The 21,066-nt window shown below is 36.4% G+C and overlaps 1 protein-coding gene across 1 annotated transcript in view; it reads left to right on the top strand.

The window, feature by feature from the left end:
- The first annotated feature begins 330 nt into the window (after window positions 1–330).
- The window catches only part of LOC141343121 (carboxypeptidase Q-like), a 71,421-nt gene continuing 50,685 nt past the window's right edge, over window positions 331–21,066 (top strand). Inside the window, exons 1-4 of the mRNA XM_073847722.1 lie at window positions 331–377; window positions 879–1,332; window positions 1,414–1,621; window positions 3,010–3,217. Of these exons, the coding sequence (XP_073703823.1) occupies window positions 372–377; window positions 879–1,332; window positions 1,414–1,621; window positions 3,010–3,217 (876 nt within the window). The 5' untranslated portion in view covers window positions 331–371. The remainder of the gene's footprint in view (window positions 378–878; window positions 1,333–1,413; window positions 1,622–3,009; window positions 3,218–21,066) is intronic.

The raw sequence follows: 21,066 nt of genomic DNA, 5'->3' as shown, positions 1-21,066 counted from the left end.
ACTTATAAAAGTAGCCTAAAGCCTGTCTTATTATATTTGATTGGACATCTCAGTCATTTTGAGCACTCTTACTGTAAGCCTTAATTAAAATAATAATACTAATAATGGAAATTCCTACGGATTGTTTTTTGAAAACAAAGATGTTTTCAACCTGGTTAAAACATTTACACCCTGCTCTATAAATTATATACAGTAAACCGTCAATTTTTTACTTCATGAGAACTGCAACGGTTTGTGAAACATTTGTTGTGAAAGAGGTGTCCCGGGTTGAATACTAAACGCGTTTTGTACTATTGTCCCAGGACGCTTGCCGTACCCACATGAGTGCACAATGTTTTGAAGGTTCGTACAGTTTGTTGTCATTCTGAAACATGCAGGTAAAATATTCATACAGTTTAATACAAAGCTGTTTAAATTGTGCATTTAAGTATTTTAATATCTTTAACCAAAAAACTAAGAATATTCCTTTATGCGGTCTAATTTGTTTTGCAAAATAGCAGTATGTTCCAGTCGTAGATTAAATAAAGCCAGCTGTGCTTGAATTTATTGTATTATTAATAACACTGTATGTTCCAGCATGTCGAAGTGACCGAATAAATGTCAGTGCTTAAATGTTTGTGCTTCATTGTGTAAAATGTTTCTATATCAGGAACAACCAGAAAGAAAAACAACCTTGAAAAAGTTGAAAACAGTTCCAGGAAATCATTTAAGACCAGTTGAACTGCATTACTGCCATTTCATAAACTGTTCTTATATTTTAAAATGATTTAAGTGATGTTTAACTCATTTAATTCTGTATTGATAAATGCTAAATATTCGTATATTCTATTAAATAAATTGAAATGTTTGACTTTTCTTTTCTGTCATGTGCTTTTCAGATGACTGGCAATAAAAGCAAGTGTCAAAACTCCATTAGTCAGGTGCTGCTGACTCTCCTTATCCTCTGCTGTTTTCTACACTGTCACTCCAGGCCTCACAGTTATGACAGTAAACCGCTTTCAGAAATATCCAAAGAGGTTTCCAAATACTCAGACATCGCTCAACAAATCATAAACCAAGCAGTATACGGAAAAGCCCAGAACCGTTCCTATGAGAGGCTGGCTGAGTTCACTGACTCTATTGGAAACAGAGTCAGTGGCTCTAAAAACCTAGACCTGGCTATTAAGTACATGTACAATGCCCTTACACAGGACAAACTGGAGAATGTGCATCTAGAGCCAGTGAAGATCCCTCATTGGGTGCGGGGAAAGGAGAGCGCAATGATGCTTCAACCGAGAAACCACACTTTAGCCATACTTGGGCTTGGTAGTAGTGTTGGAACTCCTCCAGAAGGTTAGTAGTCAGTGTTCATCTCGTGATAAAGTTTTAAATACTGTGCCTGCACCTGCTAACCAGCCTATTTTGTTCTGGCAGGTATTGAGGCAGAAGTAATGGTGGTGGAGTCTTTTGAAGAGCTGAAAAAGAGAGCAAGTGAGGCAAAAGGGAAAATCGTTGTGTATAACCAGCCGTTCGTCAGCTATGGGGAGACTGTAGAATATCGGGCTTCAGGGGCCTCAGAAGCTGCTAAAGTTGGAGCCGTGGCTTCGCTTATCCGTTCAGTAACTCCCTTCTCCATCAACAGGTCAGAAGCATTACACTGTTGATAGTATAATAAAAGAACTGCCATTGTAAACTAAACGGTTCTGGCTATTCAAATAGAAAATTGTTTCAATGAAAGAGGGAAATTAAAGGAAATTTAGCCTTGATGATTATGTTTTCTCAAATAAATAAATTATTAAATTAATAAAAATAATAAAAAAGACATTTAATTTAAAAATACAGTAAAACTGTAATATTATAGTATTATTATAGTTTATAGTACAGTTTTTTTTATTTTAATAGATATTCAAATGTAAGTTATTCTATGATGGCAAAGCTGATTTTTCAGCAGCTATTACTCCAATCTTCAGTGTCACATGATCCTTCACAAATCATTCTATTATGCTGATTTGGTGCTTATGAAGCATTATTATCAATGTTAAAAACAGTTGTGCTGCTTAATGTTTTTGTGGAAAATGCAAAAGGTTTGAGGTCAAAAGTTTACATACACCTTGCAAAATCTGCAAAATGTTAATTATTTTACCAAAATAAGAGACTAAATGCATACAAAATGCAAGTTATTTTTTATTTAGTACTGACCTGAATAAGTTATTTCACATAAAAGACGTTATGTGAGTGTTTGAACCTTTTGTAATAGTTGCATATGAGTCCCTCAGTTGTCCTCAGTGTGAAAAGATGGATCTCAAAATCATACAGTTATTGTTGGAAAGGGTTCAAATACAAAAAAATGCATAAAAAACACTGAATTTGTGGGACCTGAAGGATTTTTCTGTAAAACAGCAGGCAGTTTAACTGTTCAGGACAAACAATGGACTCATGAACAACTATCACTAAAGACACACAAAAATACAGTATTAAGAATCAAGTATATGTAAACTTTTGAATAGGGTCATTTATATAAATTCACTATTCTTTACTCTTGTGGACTGTAAACGTCTTTTATGTAAAAGATCTTATTTAGGCCAGTACTAAAAAAAGAACATGCATTTTGTATAATCCCTCTTATTTTAGTAAAATAATTAACATTTAGCAGATTCTGCAAGTAATGTACACTTTTGACCTTTTATTGATCCAAAGTGACAGTAAAGAAATGTTTAAAATAAATGCTATTCTTTTGAACATTCTATTTATCAAAGAATCCTGAAACAAGTATCATGGTTTCCACTAAAATATTGAGCAGCAAAATCTATTTTCAACATTGATAACAGTAAGAACCATTATTAAAAATTTAGCTCTATTAATAATTGATAATACTTGCTGAGAATTCAGCTTCGCCATCAAAGGATTAAATTACATTTAAAAATACTTTGAAATATTCTAAACTTTGACTGAAAATATATATTGTAACAATATTTAATATATAAAAAGCATATTTCAGTGTTTTTAACTCACTCATGGTGTTGTTTTCAGCCCCCACACTGGCTGGCAGTGGTACGAGCCTGGAGTGCCTCAGATCCCCACCGCCTGCATCACTATCGAGGATGCACAGATGATGGCCAGAATGGCCCGCAGAGGTCAGAGGATTGTGGTGCGTCTGACTATGGGGGCCCAAACACTGCCAGATGTTGACTCATACAACACTGTGGCTGAAATCAGAGGCAGTGTGCATCCTGAACAGGTAGGTGATTTTTATACTGATCCCACAAAAGACTCTTAATGATAACACCCTTGCTAGTATCACTAAGATTTTCAACTGGCTGTTGACAGTACAGCTTGTTTTCCTTCAAGACTGAATGTCACTGAAAGTCAACATGAAATCACATTTTAAGCCCATTTTACTTCCATAATAAGAAGCAATTCAGTGTGAAATGTGATATTCAGTGAGGAAACAAATGTAGGACTTGAATTTATCCATTGGGAAATAATTGACTTCACATCAGTTCATCCATTGGGAAATTACAGGCTTCACACCATGCTTTTAAAGACCCTTAATGATAATACCCTTACAGTTATTACTAAGGGCTTACAACTGCCTGTTGACTTCTGTAATTTTGTAAACCCTATACTGTACAGCGTGTTTTCCATCAATACTAATATTCAGCCAATTTTACTTTCATAATAAAATGCATTTGTGACAAAACCAGTCATAAGTAGCACGGGTATATTTGTAGTAATAGCCGAAAATGCATTGCATGGGTCAAAATGATTGATTTTTCTTATTATGTCAAAAATCATGAGGATATTGTGTAAAGATCATGTTCCATGAAGATATTTTGTAAATTTCCTACCCTAAATATATCAAAACTTTATTTTTTTGCACTCTCAGATTCCATATTTTCAAATAGTTGTATCTCGGTTGAATATTGTCCTATCCTAACAATATCCTATACAAAAATGGAAAGCTTATTCATTCAGCTTTCAGATGATGCATACATCTCAAATTCAAAATTCAAAAAACATAAGGGTCATTTCAAAACTGACCCTTATGACTAGTTTTGTGGTCCAGGGTTACATTTCATTTCATTTCATTTATTTATTGGAAAATTATTGGCCAATTCCAGGCCAGAATGAAGTCAGGTTTTGTAAAACGGTGCCTAAATAGCCTTTATACTATTGGTTAACAACAGTAGCCTGCATGGCCTAAATGATGTCAGTAAAAAATGAAATTGTTTCACAAGTGGAATTTTAGTGCAGTAAGACCAGTATGTATTTAGAAACTAAATAGGGTTCTTTTTGATCTGATTAAAAAAAAGTGACAAGGTACACATTTAGTCAGTTTTTGCATTCTCTGGGAATCAAGGACCAAGAGCTTAGTGTTATTAGCTTTGTACTCTAAAGTTTGAGCTGTAGGAAAACACTGTCTCACTGAGTAATAATTGCAAGAATAATTTTTATATTTTATATTTATTTGCATGGTGAAATTCTTACAAAAAATGTTGCCTATTTCACAACGTGTGTACATGAATGAATTTGTTTTTTAACCTAGTAGCTAACTTTATTTTGGGGTTTTCTAAATGAGCAATATCAAGGTTGGTAATATAAGGATTTTTCACACAGTCTTTTCTTTCATCACTCACAACAAACACTCAGCTCTCACCTGGGATCACATACAGCAATACCCTCAAGCAATAGCATGTGTGCCATTCTCAAAACAAGTCTGAGCACATTTTTTTTATACATTTTAAATAAAAAAAAAAGTTATCATGATTTTTGTCAAAATGTTTGTACATACATTTCACGTACAAACAGTGAATAAGACCTGGCCACTTCACCTAGGAAGTTTGGTGAAAGGTTGCAGTTGCATCAAATAACTGAATTGTTCAATTGGGTGTTTTCAGAAAGTATTCTAAGCGGTCATTCATTTCACACTGAACAATTTTTGTATTGAAAAATGCAAGACACTTGCAGCAGAATATAAACATACGGTCTTAAAAATTTAACTTATTTGAACTTAAGTGTCACATGTTTTATAATGATGTGTCATGCCCAAAGACAAGCAAGTGCATCAGTCCGTCTAGTGCATGTTTACATAGAGGATCCTGGAAAAGTAACACAAGGGAATGCAAAAATGCATTTTGTAAACTGCCCCTAAGAATTCTTAGTTCACCTTAAAATGACTTTTAAATTTACCCCATGATTTACTCACCCTCAATCTATCTTAGGTGTATATGAATTTCTTCTTTCAGACGAATACAATCAGAGTTATATAAAAAAAAAAATGTCCTGGCTCTTCCAAGCTTTATAATGGCAGTGAATGGGTGTTCAGATTTTGAAGTCTGATAAAGTGCATCCATCCATCATAAAAAGTACTCCACGCAGCTCCAGGGGGTTAATAAAGGCCTCCAGAAACAAATCGATGTGTTTTAAGAAAAATATAAATATTTAAAAATTTATAAACCATAATCTTTAGCTTCGGCTGTCGTACGCACGTTCATGAGATAGTGGTGTTCCAGCGGATGAAGTAGGACGTAGAATGAAGGCGGAGCGTAAGCTCAGGAGAGAGACAGAGAGCAAAACAAAACACTGGTCACAAATTAGAAGTACAAAATGAGGATTTGTAAAGAACAATATCCAAAGATTGCGATATAAGTCAAGAGGAGACTGGTTTTTCTTTGCTGTAAACAAAACTTGGTTCTTGTGAGACTAGCGTATTACCACAGATGCTTACTCTGTGCCTACGTCAACGGCTGGTACACCACTTTCTAGTGTAAGTTAGAGATTACGTTTTATAAAGTTTTAAATATTTATATTTTTCTTACTCAAACACTTTGCTTTGCTTCAGATGGCATTTTTTAACCACCAGGAGCTGTATTGAGAAGGGGTGGCACGGTACATGAAAAACAACCGAACCGTTCGGTTCGCTTGTCTCGGTTCGGTGCGTGTGTGCGTCGCTCGGTTCAACGGTTCAATGCATGCGCAATGTAGCCTCGTGAGTGTCCTTTTTGCGTGAAATAAGAGGTGTGTGTAGACATAGAGAAAGTAAAAGTGGAGTGCTGCAGGTTACGTCACGTGTAGAAATGGCAAGTGGGAGAGATAAGGAAGGCTGCCCGGAGTTGGAGGATGCGCCAGCTATGATACGCTGTTCATCCAACTTGGCTGTGCTTTCAATTTTATTAAAGGAAAGGATGAAGCTGATTGGTTGGTTCATGTCACATGGCCTGTGGTGAGCTTGCGGAATTTTGAAAAGTTGAGATGTTTTTATCTCGATGCGGCGCGGACGCGCCTGGAAAAAACGAGCGTGTCGCACCGCGTCGCTTCCATTACGAGCGCGCATACCACGCGTCTACATTTGAAATAACAAACTTGAGTGTGCAAAAGAGGCTTCATGTGAACGGCCCCATAGCCAGGTCAGTTGTGTGGGAACATTTTGGATTTCATGTTACCTATTATGAAGACGGGAATAAAAGAATAGATCAAACTGAGACTGTGTGCAAGCATTGTGGAAAATGCATATAATATGCTAACGGCAACACTTCTAATTTGTCAGTTCATCTGAGGAGACATCACACCAGTGTGTTGGTAGACATGCAAGTTAATTCTTCAGTTCAATCTTTATGTGCTAAAAAGGCACATAAATTCCTGTGGAGATACACATTGTCCTGTTTTTGCCAAATAAATGAAAAGCATGTCATCAATATCTTCTCTATTGCTGTATCAAATCTCCCCTAGCTTTCCTCAGAGATGGTCTCAATAATGTGCTTAAAGTCAAGTCCAATTCAGTTTGTGCATGATTACATGATAAAACTTTTTTTTTAATAATGTATCCTACATTGTGGATAATCAAGCTACATTTCATATGCCAAAACAAACTTCTGGAGTGTTAAAGATTAAAATAAAAAATAAATAAAAACAAGAACCGTACAGAACCGAAAACCGTGACCTAAAACCGTGATACGAACCGAACCGTGGGTTTTGTGAACCGTGCCACCCCTAGTGTTGAGTACTTTTCACAATGAATGGATGCACTTTTTTGGACATCTGTTTGACTATTGAATATCAACAGCCATTCACTACCTGTTATAGGTGTACGTGCTGGACGGAACGAGACGAGACGAGATTAACAATAAACACTATATTTAATCTATTCTTCAGATAAACAAGCAGGAACAATCAGGAACAGGCAAGAGAATCCACACACGTAACATTTCAACGATTAACATCACATAAAGACCGACAGAGAACTCAGGAAACAAACAGACTTATAAAGACAGACTAATAATTAAACACAGGTGACGGGGATGATGACAAACGAGGACTAAACCAAATGATCTCAAAATGACAGGGGGAAACCAGATGGGAGAAACCAAAGACCAAAACAGACAGAACTATGACACTACCATTATAAACCTTGGAAGAACCAGGACATTTAATATATCTCCGATTGTATTCGTCTAAAAGAAGAAAGTAATATACACCTAGGTTTTCATTTTTGGGTGAACTATCCCTTTAAGTATTTACATTGAAGGGTTGATTGACATAATGCATTGTCTCAATTCTCCATTTGCTCTCTTATGCCTAGTTCAGACTGCATGATTTTAGCCCCGATTTTGACTCGCCGACAGGTTTTGAGAAATCGCCGACAAATGCCCGAAATCACAGGCAAATCGGTGCTCGTTCACGTGAGTGACAATCACACAGTGTGAACTATCAAAGACGCGATCTGAGAGAATCGCCGACGTGTCACCGACACCCGTGAGATATTTGGCATGCTAAATATCTGGACCTGTCGGCGATTCAAAATCATGCCGTGTGAAAGGTGATCTGACTGAAAATCACATCGGCGATTACCTACAGCCAATGAGACAGCAACATCCAGGCAAGCGGGAAGTTGGGGGAGGAGTTACGAAGGTATAGACCACAGTATCAACAAGAATAGCTTCTGCTTCTTTTCTTTTCGCTGCAAATGAGTGCACATGCAATTTATATGACAAGCTTCTTGCGGGCTACCATTTTTTTTATAATAATACCAGTCTCACGTGAGAACTTGCACGCCTGACCTCGCGTTGTTTCCATGTCACTTCTCGCGTGTGTTTGGTTGTGAGACGTAGTTTTGCGGACCGGGACAAAGTTGTCGGCGATTCTTCCTATTGTAAAGTCATGCAGTGTGAAACCCCCTGTCGCCAATCCATCGTGCAGTGTGAACACAGCAGCGACAGAATGCTACCCCAGATAGTCATGCAGTGTGAAAACATCTGTGACGCGATTGCTTTGAAAATCGTGCAGTCTGAACTCGGCATTAGCTGCCTCCTAGGTATTACATCTGCCCTCCTGACATGAAGGCTGTTCCAAAGATAGGAATCATAATTATGCTGCTTCCAAAGATACCTTGTCGAATGTGTCCAAGATGGTGGACAAAGTGGAAGAAATGCCAATTATAGATCTATTTCTTTCAATACTGAAAATGATTGGTAAAAATAGTTAATGGAGCTGCTGCCTAATTAGTCAGTTGGGAGGTTCCACCTCGGTTAGGATGCTGTCTAGGTAGACAGTAGACCACGAAGCAGCTCTGTAGGTTTTGGAAGAGAACTGTAATCTGTGTGGTGTCCTCTGCCGATTCCCAGCAGCCACGACGAGCCATGCAGTGGTCATTCTGACATTTGTTTGCATTGCTGCTCTGCAGGACATCAGGGAACCAATTACAGAGATCTGCTTCTTCTTAATGCCTGTGTTTATGGAAAGGAATCTGTTAGTCAGGAGGCAGAGGAATATCTACAGCCTTAGCCCCAATTATAGACAGTATAGAGAATTTCTCGGCTGCCCAACTAGCACTGTTGCCCCTTTGACTGATCATCATACATCTGTCCAGCATCTACTGCCAGCTTATATCTAATTAGAGACTTGTTAGGGAAAGTTTTCTACTCCTATTAGTATGCTGCCCTCTCTGTCAGTTCCACAGCCATGCGTTATATTTTCAGCACTCTTCCCTGTTAATGTCTTCTGTGGGAGGTGGTGAAAGATTCAGTGTGATTAAGTGTGAAGGGAAAAAGAACCATTCTGCAGTCTTAAATTTTAATAGAAGCGTTCAGCTTGAGTGGTCTGTTATCCCTCATACTCGGATGCATGACCACAGTCACATGAGAGAGAGAGAGAGAAATAATGAAATTTGAGGAACCCGAAGCCTCAGACAGAAACTGATGTTAAATTGTTTTCTAGACGTTCAGTTATCAGGGGAATCTCCCAAAGCTGGTCAAGAACATGTCTGGGTCGTATTTCACCCTGAAATCTAATCTAAAAAAAAGATATTATAAATTATGTTTTGGTTAAGGAAAATGAAGTCTGAGATTCTTTCTGGTGATATTATTTTCATGGAAGAATAGCAATTGTTAATGTTATTATTTATATTCATATGATCACCAAGTCTACATTTATTTGATCAAAACATATTCAAAAAGAGCAATGCTGTGAAATATGAACCCTTTTCAATTTGAATATGTTTTAAAATGTATTTTTTCCCCTGTAATGGCAAATCTCCAGTCTTCAGTATTACGTGATCTTCAAGAAATCATTGTAATATGCTGATTTGATGCTCAAGAACCATTTCTTATTATTATCACAGTTGAAAATGGTTGTGCTGCTTAATGTAGTGTGAACACTGTGATAAAATGTCTTTTGTGTGATTCTTTTATGAACAGAAACAGAAAGAACAGGATTTATTTGAAGTAGAAATCATTTTAATGCCTTCATGTCATTTTTTGATCAATTGAATGCGTTCATGCTGAATAAAAGTATCAATTCATCATTTTGATTCAAACTTGGATTGAACGGTGTGTGTGTGTGTGTGTGTGTGTGTGTGTGTGTGTGTGTGTGAATATGCAGTCAAAAGTTTTTGAACAGTAAGATTTGTAATGTTTTGAAAGAAGTTGCTCACCAAGCCTGCATCTATTTGATCCAAAGCACATCCAAAGTAAATTTTTGAAATAATTTTAGTATTTAAAATAATTGTTTTCTATTTTAATATATTTTAAAATGTAATTTATTCCTGTGATTTCAAAGCTGAATTTTTTGCATCATTACTCCAGTCACATGATCCTTCAGAAATCACTCAAATTTTCTGATTTGCTGCTCAAAAAACATTTACTATTATTATTATTATGTTGAAAACAGCTGAGTAGAATTTCTGGTTTCTTTCAGGAATAGAAAGATCCAAAGATCAGCATTTGTCTGAAATAAAAAGCTTTTCTAACATTAGCTTGAAGTCAGTATAATTTTTTTTAATTCATACTGCTATTTAGCAAGGATTGATTGATCAAAATGTTACAAAACATTTCTATTTCAGATAAATGCTGATATTTGGATCTCTCTATTCATCTAAGAATCTTGAAAAAAATTACTCAACTGTTTTAAATATTAATAATAATAATAATAAATGTTTTTTGAACTGCAAATTAGCATATTAGAATGATTTCTGAAGGATCATGTAACACAGAAGACTGGAGTAATGATGCTGAAATAAATTACATTTTAATTTATTTTGAATAGTAAAAATATTTCAAAATGTTACTATTTTGCTGTACTTTGGATCAAATAAATGCAGGCTTGATGAGCAGAAGAGACTTCTTTACAAATTCATTACAAATCAACCTTAAAAAACTTTTGAGTGGTATGCAAATCACTTACAGTAATGATAATTAAATGAGAATCACCACTGAAGGTGAAATTTGTCATTTCTGTGACATTGATTCAGTGAAATGAGAAGGTAATGTTATACTCTCTCATTCATATACAGAAGTCTTCAGAAAGCTAGATTTGTTCCTCTTTCGTCCTCTGAACTCCTCCATGATCTCAACAGAACGGAATGCTGTAGGATTGCTGACTTTACAGAATTCAAGTGCCTCATTTGCTTTTTCAATTATATAATAACTGACTAAGAGGAAACAGGTCTGTAACTTTAGAAAAGTGTTGAAGTGGATCTCGAAAGCTTCCTCATTATAGGCCAAATTTAGTGATTAAGTATAAAAAAGACACATTTGGGAAGCAGATTAAGTTGCACTTCATATTGAGCAAGTATCATCCTTTTTTGTTGTGAAATCTACTTTCCTTGTAGGAGTCAACTTTTTCTCTCTCTCCCTAGTGTTGTAATAGTTACTTGAGGTTACTTTGGGTGAAAAAGGTCGGTCATTGTTTTCAACTCATTCCTGAATTGGCGTTGGGTTAGCATTGGCGTTCTAATAATCTGTCATTAGCGATAATAGTGCTGGTACTGAGAGTTTTATTCTTGTCTGTCAGGTCATGGGAGTGAATGGCAAGAATGACGTCTAATGTCTTTTGAAATGCGTACTGGTCAAACGCAATCACTATGCATCATATAACCTTTTGGTTGGCCTTTTGCTTAAGAATTTCCTGCTTTTGTTAAAACCAGAAGCGGCATAATGCCAGTCCATTTATGCAGAATTGACATATAATGGCAGGAAATTCAGAGTAAGCATACCGCTGGTCATACATTTGCTGTCAGTAGTGATTTTCTGTTAAAACTGTTTATTCAGGAGAATAATGTTAAATGACTTCAGGATAGACAGCCTACATACAAGTGTATATATAGATTTTTTAAATACAAGTAGAAAAGTTTCTGTGTTTCTGTGTTTCAAATACTTGAAGTTTTATGGTGTTTGAGTGTATGAGTTAATTTTTTTTTGGAAACTATGATGCATTTCTTTTTTAGTATTCTTTGATGACTAGTAATAACAGCATTGAATCTTGAATCTTTTGTAACATTATAATGTCACTGTTGATAAATCTAATGCACCCTTGCTGAATAAAAGTATCAAAATAGAAGTTTCAGAGTGTGTTGAGATTAGAAATGTGTTGATGTACATAGAAGAGACATAGAGAAGTCTGAAATACTGTTTGACAGAATGTGATGTATTTCTGGGTAAAATGGAATAGTTATTTGGAAAAAATGTTGAACGGTAGTTGATTTTACCAATAGGGAATTGCTTGGAATGTGAAAAGTGGGCATTACATACCAAAAAAAGGGTGGTAGGAAGCGAGGGGGTGAAACGTAGGAGGGTTTCGGAAAGACAACCGACAAGGAAAATCAACTTAGGAAGGACAAGTTTTTACATTTTGATGAAAGATTACAAAAACATATTTTTTCCTTTAGAATAACATGCACCAGTGAATTGTTCACAATACGCCTGAAAGTAAAAAGGGTCAATTTTTCTTTCATGTTGACTTCAATATATTTGCCCTTGAAGCACAATGGAACAAAAAGGCAATGGAACAAAAAGTTGTAGGTCTGTTTGATATCAAGCCATGGTTTTATTTAAAGTTTTTGCATCTTAATGAGAGCAAAACAGAGGTTATTGTGTTCAGGCAGCTCTGAATGTGGCTTTGGAGATTTGGTCTCCTTTGTTAAGCCTTCTGTGAAAGACTTGGGTGTTATTTTTGATTCTGCACTCAAATTTGATAAACAGATAAAGGCTGTAGTCAAATCCATTTTTTTTCAAGAGGGAGTGATACTTGCGTTTGTTTGAGCTCAGCTTGACTATTGCAATTCCTTTTATACTGGAATAAGTCAATCTAATATCAGTTGTCTTCAAATGGCTCAAAATGCTGCAGGACCTATGACTGGCACCTGGAAATTTGATGAAATCTCCCCTATGTGATATCCTTTGCACCTGTTGCCGAGCCGTTTCAGAATTGATTTTAAAATTTTGCGGATCAGCACCTTTCTTCTCTCTCCGACCTTTTGAATCCATATACATCTGTTAGATTTCTGAGGTCATCCAGGCAAAGATTGTTGATGGTCCCAAGATCCAGACTAAAGTTGACGGGTGACCTTGTTTTTTCCGTTGTTGGGCCCAAATTTTGGAATAGTCTCCTGGTTTCCCTCAGATTTTTTCAATCTAAATCTGAATTTAAAATTAAGACTTTACTTTTCGATTTAAATTAAAATGATGTCTTTTTACCAACGCTGTCTTACAACCAATTTGTACGTTTTTTATGAGATGGCTAATTTGTACGAATTTGTACAATTTCACTTGCATGATTTTGTACGATTTGTCTAGAACCCATTGATGGGTAAGTTTAGGGGCAGGATTAATGGATGGTCATTAATACAAATTTATACAAATTGAGGAACTCATAAAATATGAATTATGAATTAGCCACCTTGTAAAACATTGTCATGACTCATAAGATTAGGTTGTTTTACCCAGGCTTAAAAGATTGAATCACTTATTAGACTGAATCAGGTATTAGAGTTTTGATGTCTCATCCCTTCATTGCATTGTGGTGTATATAAATGTATACAACAGTTCTTTCTTGTCCTTGAATCTGATTGGCTGAGAGGAGTGCAATATTCTAGTGATATTGTGTATCACTTGTGGTATTTATCACAGCGAGTGTCATGGTGGACACCCAAATAATGGTTTTCAGGTGAGAATGTACTTGTTTATAGTTCAAATATGCAGTTTGTTAATAAAATAATGTCTGTTTGAAAATTTGCTTTAACGTTTTCGAACATTTGAGCTCCAGGGTGTCAGCGGTCATTTATCGCTCATAAACCCCCCAAGAGCAGCCTCACTTCGGCCACATCTTCTGGAATTTGCCGCAGGCTCTGATGTCTCTATAGTGGTTAAACATGAGAGTTTTGGGTAAATCTAACTGGCAGTCTTTGGTCTCATTAATTTATTATTTATTCCAGAGCAAATAGTTTTGGCAAAATCTCATCAACTTTATGTAAATTCAATGCTGTATGTCGGAGTGCTGCCTTTGTACTTTTGACTGAATTGCCTAGCAACTTTGATGATGGCTGTTGTTGTTGTTTATTAAATATTATTATTCTATTATTTATATAAAATATTACTTAATGCTGTATTTTATATAAATAATAGTAGTATTTAATACTGTTTAGTATTGAGAAATGTTGTGTGTGTTCGTGATAGTGATTTTAGTTAAATTGTTCCGCCATTATATGGTGACAAGAGTCAGCAGTAAAGACTTTTAGATTGAAAAATTATTGTTATAAACAAAAGTTTTTTTTTAGTTTCAACAACACCTTGACACAGCTAACAAATGCACTAAGCAGTGCTATCATTAGAAATCACCCTTAACAGATGAAAGGATATTAGCGTTACAACAAAGATAATGCTTTTCTCAGCAGACATTCAAACTAATTGTGAATATGAGATTGAGCTGTAGAATGAATGTTGTATCAGATGCAGGTAATCACACTCGCCCAGTCCATCTCTCTCTCAGAATACTCTGCTCTAAATAGTAACGGAGGCTTGGGCTCAGCTGTTACACTGTCAAACTGAGATTTGAATCCATGGTGGAAGGAAGTAGTTATGCACAAAAGAGGGTTTTTAAAGACACTCTGTTGTTGTTTCTTATGTATTTACACAGTGCCATTGAACTGTTTTATAAACGCAATATCACACTCATAGATGTAAGATATGGCTGCGGCCTCGTGCCTATGGCGGAATCACAGCTGTGCTGATATACAGCCATATCTCACATTTACGCGTGTGATATTGCTCATTTATGTAACAGTTTGTTTCACCATTTGTGAATTGGATGCCCAAATTCACTATAATTTTATAAATAATACTGTTTTTGTGTCACTGAATGTAGTTTTAAGTTTTTTTTAGGTGAGAATGTACTTGTTTAGACTTAAAATATGCATTTTGTCATCAGAAATGAAACCTAACAGAGGAAAGGATATTAACGTTATGACAAAGATAACACTTTCCTTAGTAGACATTTAAACTAATGTTTTATTGTGAATATGAGATTGAGTTAAATAATGAATGATGTATCAGATGCAGGTAATCACACTCGCCCAGTACATCTCTCTCTCATAATACTCTACTACACATAATACAGTCAGCTTTTAATACAATAATACAGTGAGCTAAAATAATACAGCTAAAATAGCTTTCAATGAAGCAACGAAGTTCCTTCGCAATATTCTAGTGATATCGTAATTCCAACCATTTTACTGTTTGGATCACTCCGCTTGCGGTATTTCTCACAGCGAGTGTCATGGTGGACACCCAAATCCGCTATAATTTTATAAATAATACGGTTTTTGAGTCACAGAATGTAGTTTCAGGTGATTTTTAGGCGAGAATGTACTTGTTTAGACTTTAAATATGCGGTTTGATAATAAAGATAACGGCTATTTGTTAAAATGATTTCAGAGATGTGAGCTCCAGGGTATCAGCAACTGTTCAGTGCTCATGAACCCGCTAAGAGCAGCCTTACCTCAGCTAGATCTTCTGGACTTTTGCAGCTAGCTCTGATGTCTCTATAGTGGTTAAACATGAGATGTAATTCATTTTGGGTAAATCTAATGTGCAGTCTTTGGTCTCATTAATCTATTTCTTCCAGAGCAAAATAGTTTTGGTTGAGGGCAAAATCTCATCATGTAAATTTTTGTTTGTAAATTTAATGCTGTATATCAGAGTGTTACCTTTGAACTTTTGACTGAATTGCCTTGCAACTTTTATGATGGCTGTTGTTGTTTATTAAATATTATTTTGCAATAAATATTATTTTATATAAATAGTAGTATTTAGTATTGGGAAACTTGTGTGTGTGTTCGTAGAAGCCTCGTGCCTACGACCGAATCTCAGCCGTGCCGATATACAGTCATATCACACTGCTACTTCTGTGATATTACTCATGTATACACACTTTTTATGTTTTTGATGTCTATGTTAGTATGGTTTGTAAAGCACAGTGGTCATCTACTGTTGTTTGTATTGTGCTTTATAAAATTTGATTTGATTTGATCTAATCTCAAGATTTTTGAAATTACACATTGCGTGTTTTAAATATAGAAAAGTTTGTTCTAGTTTTCCTCTAACTTATTTATAGCTTTGCACTCTGTTTATGATGACTGTTAGTTTGTGTAGGTGGTTTTAGCTTCCTGTCTGTCACTGACCTGGTGTGTTTTCGCTCAGCCTGTTGAGTTTTGATTTCCACCATCTGCAGGAGCGGAGACCTCTGATGACGTTGATTAGGGCCCCTGAGTGTGTGTATGTGTGTGTTTGACAGAGAGAGAGGACTGAGGGCTGCAAGTGACGGTTTTTTTGTTTGTGTGTATGCGTGGGTTGCTGTGATTGAAGGCAGCCATAACGATAGCGTGACAGGTTGTGTGTCCACATGTCTGCCTAATGCCTGACTGCAGGGGAAACATTTTTACTTGGTATTAAAAAAAAGCTCTCCCACACACATTGTGTTGCTGCCCACACCATGAGCAGCTTATACTCACTGATTTCTCATTTAAAAAATTAATTGCTAAAAGAGAAACATCTGACATTATACACATATCACATTGTGCCCTTTAACAAGACACTTAGGGGATAAGTGTGTTGTAAGTCATATTGGACAAGACATAATTGACAGCTAGCCAAGTATGAATGAGATTCCCACTGAAGAGCTTCCCTAGTTATTGGTTAGCAGCATTTGGGATTTATGGAAGTGTTATAGTGTTCATTTAAATGAAGAAAAAGGTGCTAGGTGCTCTAGCCTGTATATAAGATCACATTTTAAATCAATAAACAAAGCGTTAACCTAAGAAACACACTTTGAGTCAAATACATATTGCTTTTTTTGTCCACATCTATTAATTTATTTTAAAAACAGACTTACAATGCAGTTCATACACATAATGACTACTTGACTACACATTGTCTATAATGTGGATGTCATAAAGTCAAAATTATCAGAGTGGTACAGCTGTTTGTCAAAGTATGGAAAATAAAAACAACAACAGGAAGTTATATCATAGACCCCTGCAGATTCTCATGACTGTGTGTAAAGGTCAGTAAGACTCTTAAAATGTCAAATCATTTGACTTTTCATGACAAGACAAGTTAGTTCAGGTTGTAATGTGCCATGTGGTGCAATGAATTATTAATGTAGGTGTTAGTAAAAACATTTTATAACTTTGAAAGTAATGATTAACATGTAGACTCACTTGTTTTTTATTTTATTTTAAGAAATATATACAGTTGAGGTTAATTATTTTACCAAAATAAGAGGGATCATACAAAATGACGTTTACATATAGTCCACAAGAGAAAATAATTGAATAGTTGAATTTATGAAAATGACCTTGTTCAAAAGTTTACATACACTTGATTTTTAATGCTGTGCTGTTACCTGAATGATCTATGATGATGTTTTTTATTGATAGTTGTTCATGAGTCCCGTCTTGTTTGTCCTGAACAGTTAAACTGCCTGCTGTTCTTCAGAAAAATCCTTCAGGTCCCACAAATTCTTTGGTTTTTCAGCATTTTTGTGTATTTGCACTCTTTCCAACAATGACTGTATGATTTTGAGATCCATCTTTTCACACTGAGGACAACTGAGGGACAACTATGCAACTATTACACAAGGGTTCAAACACTTACTGATGCTTCAGAAGGAAACATCAAAAGGATGCATTAAGAGCTGGGGGTGAAAACTTTTTGAATTTGAAGATCAGGGTAAATGTAACTTTTTTTTGTCTTCTGGGAAGCATATAAGTATCTTCTGTAGCTTCTGAAGGGCAGTACTAAATGAAAAAAAATCATATTTGGGCAAAATAAGAAAAATGTACACATCTTCATTCTGTTCAAAAGTTTACACCCCTGGCTCTTAATGCATTTTTTCTCTTCTGGAGCATCAGTGAGCATTTGAACCTTCTGTAATAGTTGCATATGAGTCCCTCAGTTGTCCTCAGTGTGAAAAGATGGATCTCAAAATCATACAGTCATTGTTGGAAAGGGTTCAAATACACAAAAATGCTGAAAACACAAAGAATTTGTGGGACCTGAAGTTTTTTTTTCTGAAGAACAGCAGGCAGTTTACCTGTTCAGGGTCATTTTCATAAATTTAGTGGACTATATGTAAACATCTTTTATGTGAAATATCTTACTCAGGTCACTACTAAATAAAAAGTAACATGCATTTTGTATGATCCCTCTTATTTTGGTACAATAATTAACATTTTGCAGATTCTGCACGGTGTATGTAAACTTTTGACCTCAACTGTATATTTTCCTTTTTCTTAATAGTTACATCACATTTACATTTAACATGTAAAAAATGAACAAAATCATATGAAACAAACATGAATACACTAACAAATCCCCTAACCACAACATAGCAATGCCCTGACAACCACTCTCAACTCTCTAGTGTCATGGTGGCAAGTTTTACATGGAGAAGCGCTGCTCACAGTTTTTTCAAAACAATTTAAAAATCAAGTTCCTCACACAGTACAGCACTTTTACAAAACAAATGTCTTTTCTTTTTGTGTAAATTGTGGTAAATGTAATATTGGTAATTCTGTTCACCTGTCTCTGAGCTACCGTTGCTGTCAGTGAATTGTACATTCTAAATGACAACACACTTGCAATGTCTTGCCAAAACCTGACAGTCACATAGTTATGAATCACTGTGCCTGTGCCATGAGAGTTAGGCAGTCCTGCAACCGTGTTGTTGTGTTGTTGTGTAGGATGTTTCCTGGGGTTACGCCGTGTCACGGCCCATTCTGTTTTAATTAGCGTCGATGCATTACACAGCATTCCTTTGTGCTGTATTGCGCTGCACTGTGTCACAATGTTGTCCTCTGCTGTGTTGTGCTGGACTGGGTGTAGCTGGTCCTGTCTGCAGTAATTGCACATCCAGTGTCATCCTCCCCCACAGTGGCAAAGTTGGAACAGGCCTGAGAAAAGCTAGTTCATTAAATGTGTCCATGGTTCGGCTGCCTGAAGCATGAGAACGTACTTTTACAACATGATAACAAGAAGAGGGGTTTTTGGTCAAAAGGGATGATTCATTTTCAAATCAAACACAGGGGACATGGGAAATTCTGTAGTCTTCTTCACAATATTAAATAGTTCACCCAAAAATGAAAATTCTGTCATTAATTACTCACCCTCATGTTGTTCCAAACCTGTAAGACCTTTGATCATCTTCAGAACACAATTTAAAGAGGTCCTATTATGCTCTTTTGCAAAGTCTTTATTTTGTTTTGGGGATGCACTACAACACGCTCTCATGCTTGGTGGTTTGAAAAACGCATTATTTTTCACAAAATTTACATTATTACAACAGCTTTGTCCACAGCCTGGCACAAATGGCTCGATTAATTCCGGGTTTGATGAAGGTCCGCCTTCTGAAAAACAAAATCTGTTGTGATTGGTTAGCAATTCCACTGCTTAGACGGTGTTTCAGTACTGCCATGTCTTCGCAAGATAGATTAAAATGATTCTAACGTTTTAAATATGGACAATTTTCATACAAAAACACATCAGCTCACTAAAGGAGGCATTTACTGACCTCCCCGGTCAGTAAAGGCACTTTTTATTATAGGTCGACTTGTTTTGGATTGATGGAGAGAAACACTTGTCTATGCTGTTCAGTTTATGCTGTTCTAAAGCTTGGGAGTGCCAGGATTATTTTCAATATAACTCTGATTGCATTTGTCTGAAAGAAGGAAGTCATATACACCTAGGATGCATGGAGGGTGAGTAAATAATACGCTACATTAGTGTTGGTCCTATCGTCAGCCTGCGAGACCGCCGATACATTATATTATCATTATTGTGCTAATTTATTTAATTATTTACATGCACAAAACCAGCTCCAGCATAAGGCTAGTGAAGCTATCTACACTGTATGATGACTAAATCTCTTACCACACAGTGCACACGTCTACGGTGCGGCTTTGACGCGGCAACCGATGATCGTCACTCTAGTCAATGCTTGTGTTTACATCAGCCATGGCTCCGCATGTGTTTCGACCCTCCATACCGCACACGTCAACGGCGCGGCTCCAACACGGCTACCTGAGCAGTTCGCGGACACTTTAGTCAATGCTTGCGCATTGTAGCTGTAGTCCAAAGGAGCCATTCATTGTAGTTCTTGAAAAGGGATTTTTTTTAAAACTAAATCTCTCTTTTTGGAGTGGACTTTGAGATTTGTAACTTTGTAGATGTTTTTTATGCCCAAACATACACACCACACTAAAATTCTAAAATTCAAAAGGTGAAAAAGCATAATAGGACCACATTAAGATATTTTTAATGAAATCCGAGAGGTCTCTGACCCTCCATAGATAGCTTGTCCTTCCACGTTCAAGGTCCAAAAAAGATGATCCACAAAGTAGTCCATGTGACATCAGTGGTTCAACTGTAATTTTACAAAGCTACGTGAATACTTTTTTTGTGCAAAGAAAGCCGTGGCCTAGTGGTTAGAGAGTCGGACTTGTAACCCAAAGGTTGCAGGTTCGAGTCCCAGGTCCGGCAGGGATTGTAGGTGGAGATTGTGAATGTACAGCACTCTCTCCACCCTCAATACCACGACTGAGGTGAGTCCCTTGAGCAAGGCACCGTTCCCCCAACTGCTCCCTGGGTGTGTGTTCACGGTGTGTGTGTGTTTACTACTGTGTGTGTGCACTTGGATGGGTTAATTGCAGAGCACAAATTCCAAGTATGGGTCACCATACTTGGCCTCACGTCACCTCCTTTCCTTCCTTCCATTTTCGTTTCTACTGCATGACTTGTGGACTCTCGTGAACGTGCGTCCACAAGTGACGCAGTAGAGACACAAATCTGTACTAAAGCTGTTATGTTTGTTTTCTTTGTTCCAAAAAAGTATTGCTGTCTATGGGAGGGCAAGAGACCTCTTGGAGTTCATCAGAATTATCTTAAATTGTATTCAGAAGATAAACAAAGGTCTTACGGGTTTGGAACAACATAAGGGTGAGTAATTAATGACAGAATTTCCCTTTTTTGGGTGAACTAACCCTTTAAAAGATTTGTTCACTTCCAGAATAAAAAAATAAAAAAGAATAAAAAAATCCTGATAATACTCACCTATGTGTCATCCAAGATGTTCATGTCTTTCTTCCATCCGTCAAAAAGAAATTAAGGTTTTTGAGGAAAACATTCCAGGTTTTTTCTCCGTACAGTGGTGGGCAACAGGTTGAAGGTCCAAACTGCAGTTTCAGTGTAGCTTCAAAGGCTCTACATGATCCCAGCCGATGAATAAGGGTCTTATCTAGCAAAGCGATCAGTCATTTTCTAT

The sequence above is a fragment of the Garra rufa genome, chromosome 9 (assembly GCF_049309525.1).
Source record: "Garra rufa chromosome 9, GarRuf1.0, whole genome shotgun sequence".
Classification (NCBI taxonomy): domain Eukaryota; kingdom Metazoa; phylum Chordata; class Actinopteri; order Cypriniformes; family Cyprinidae; genus Garra; species Garra rufa.
This window is presented reverse-complemented; position numbering and strand designations above follow the sequence as displayed.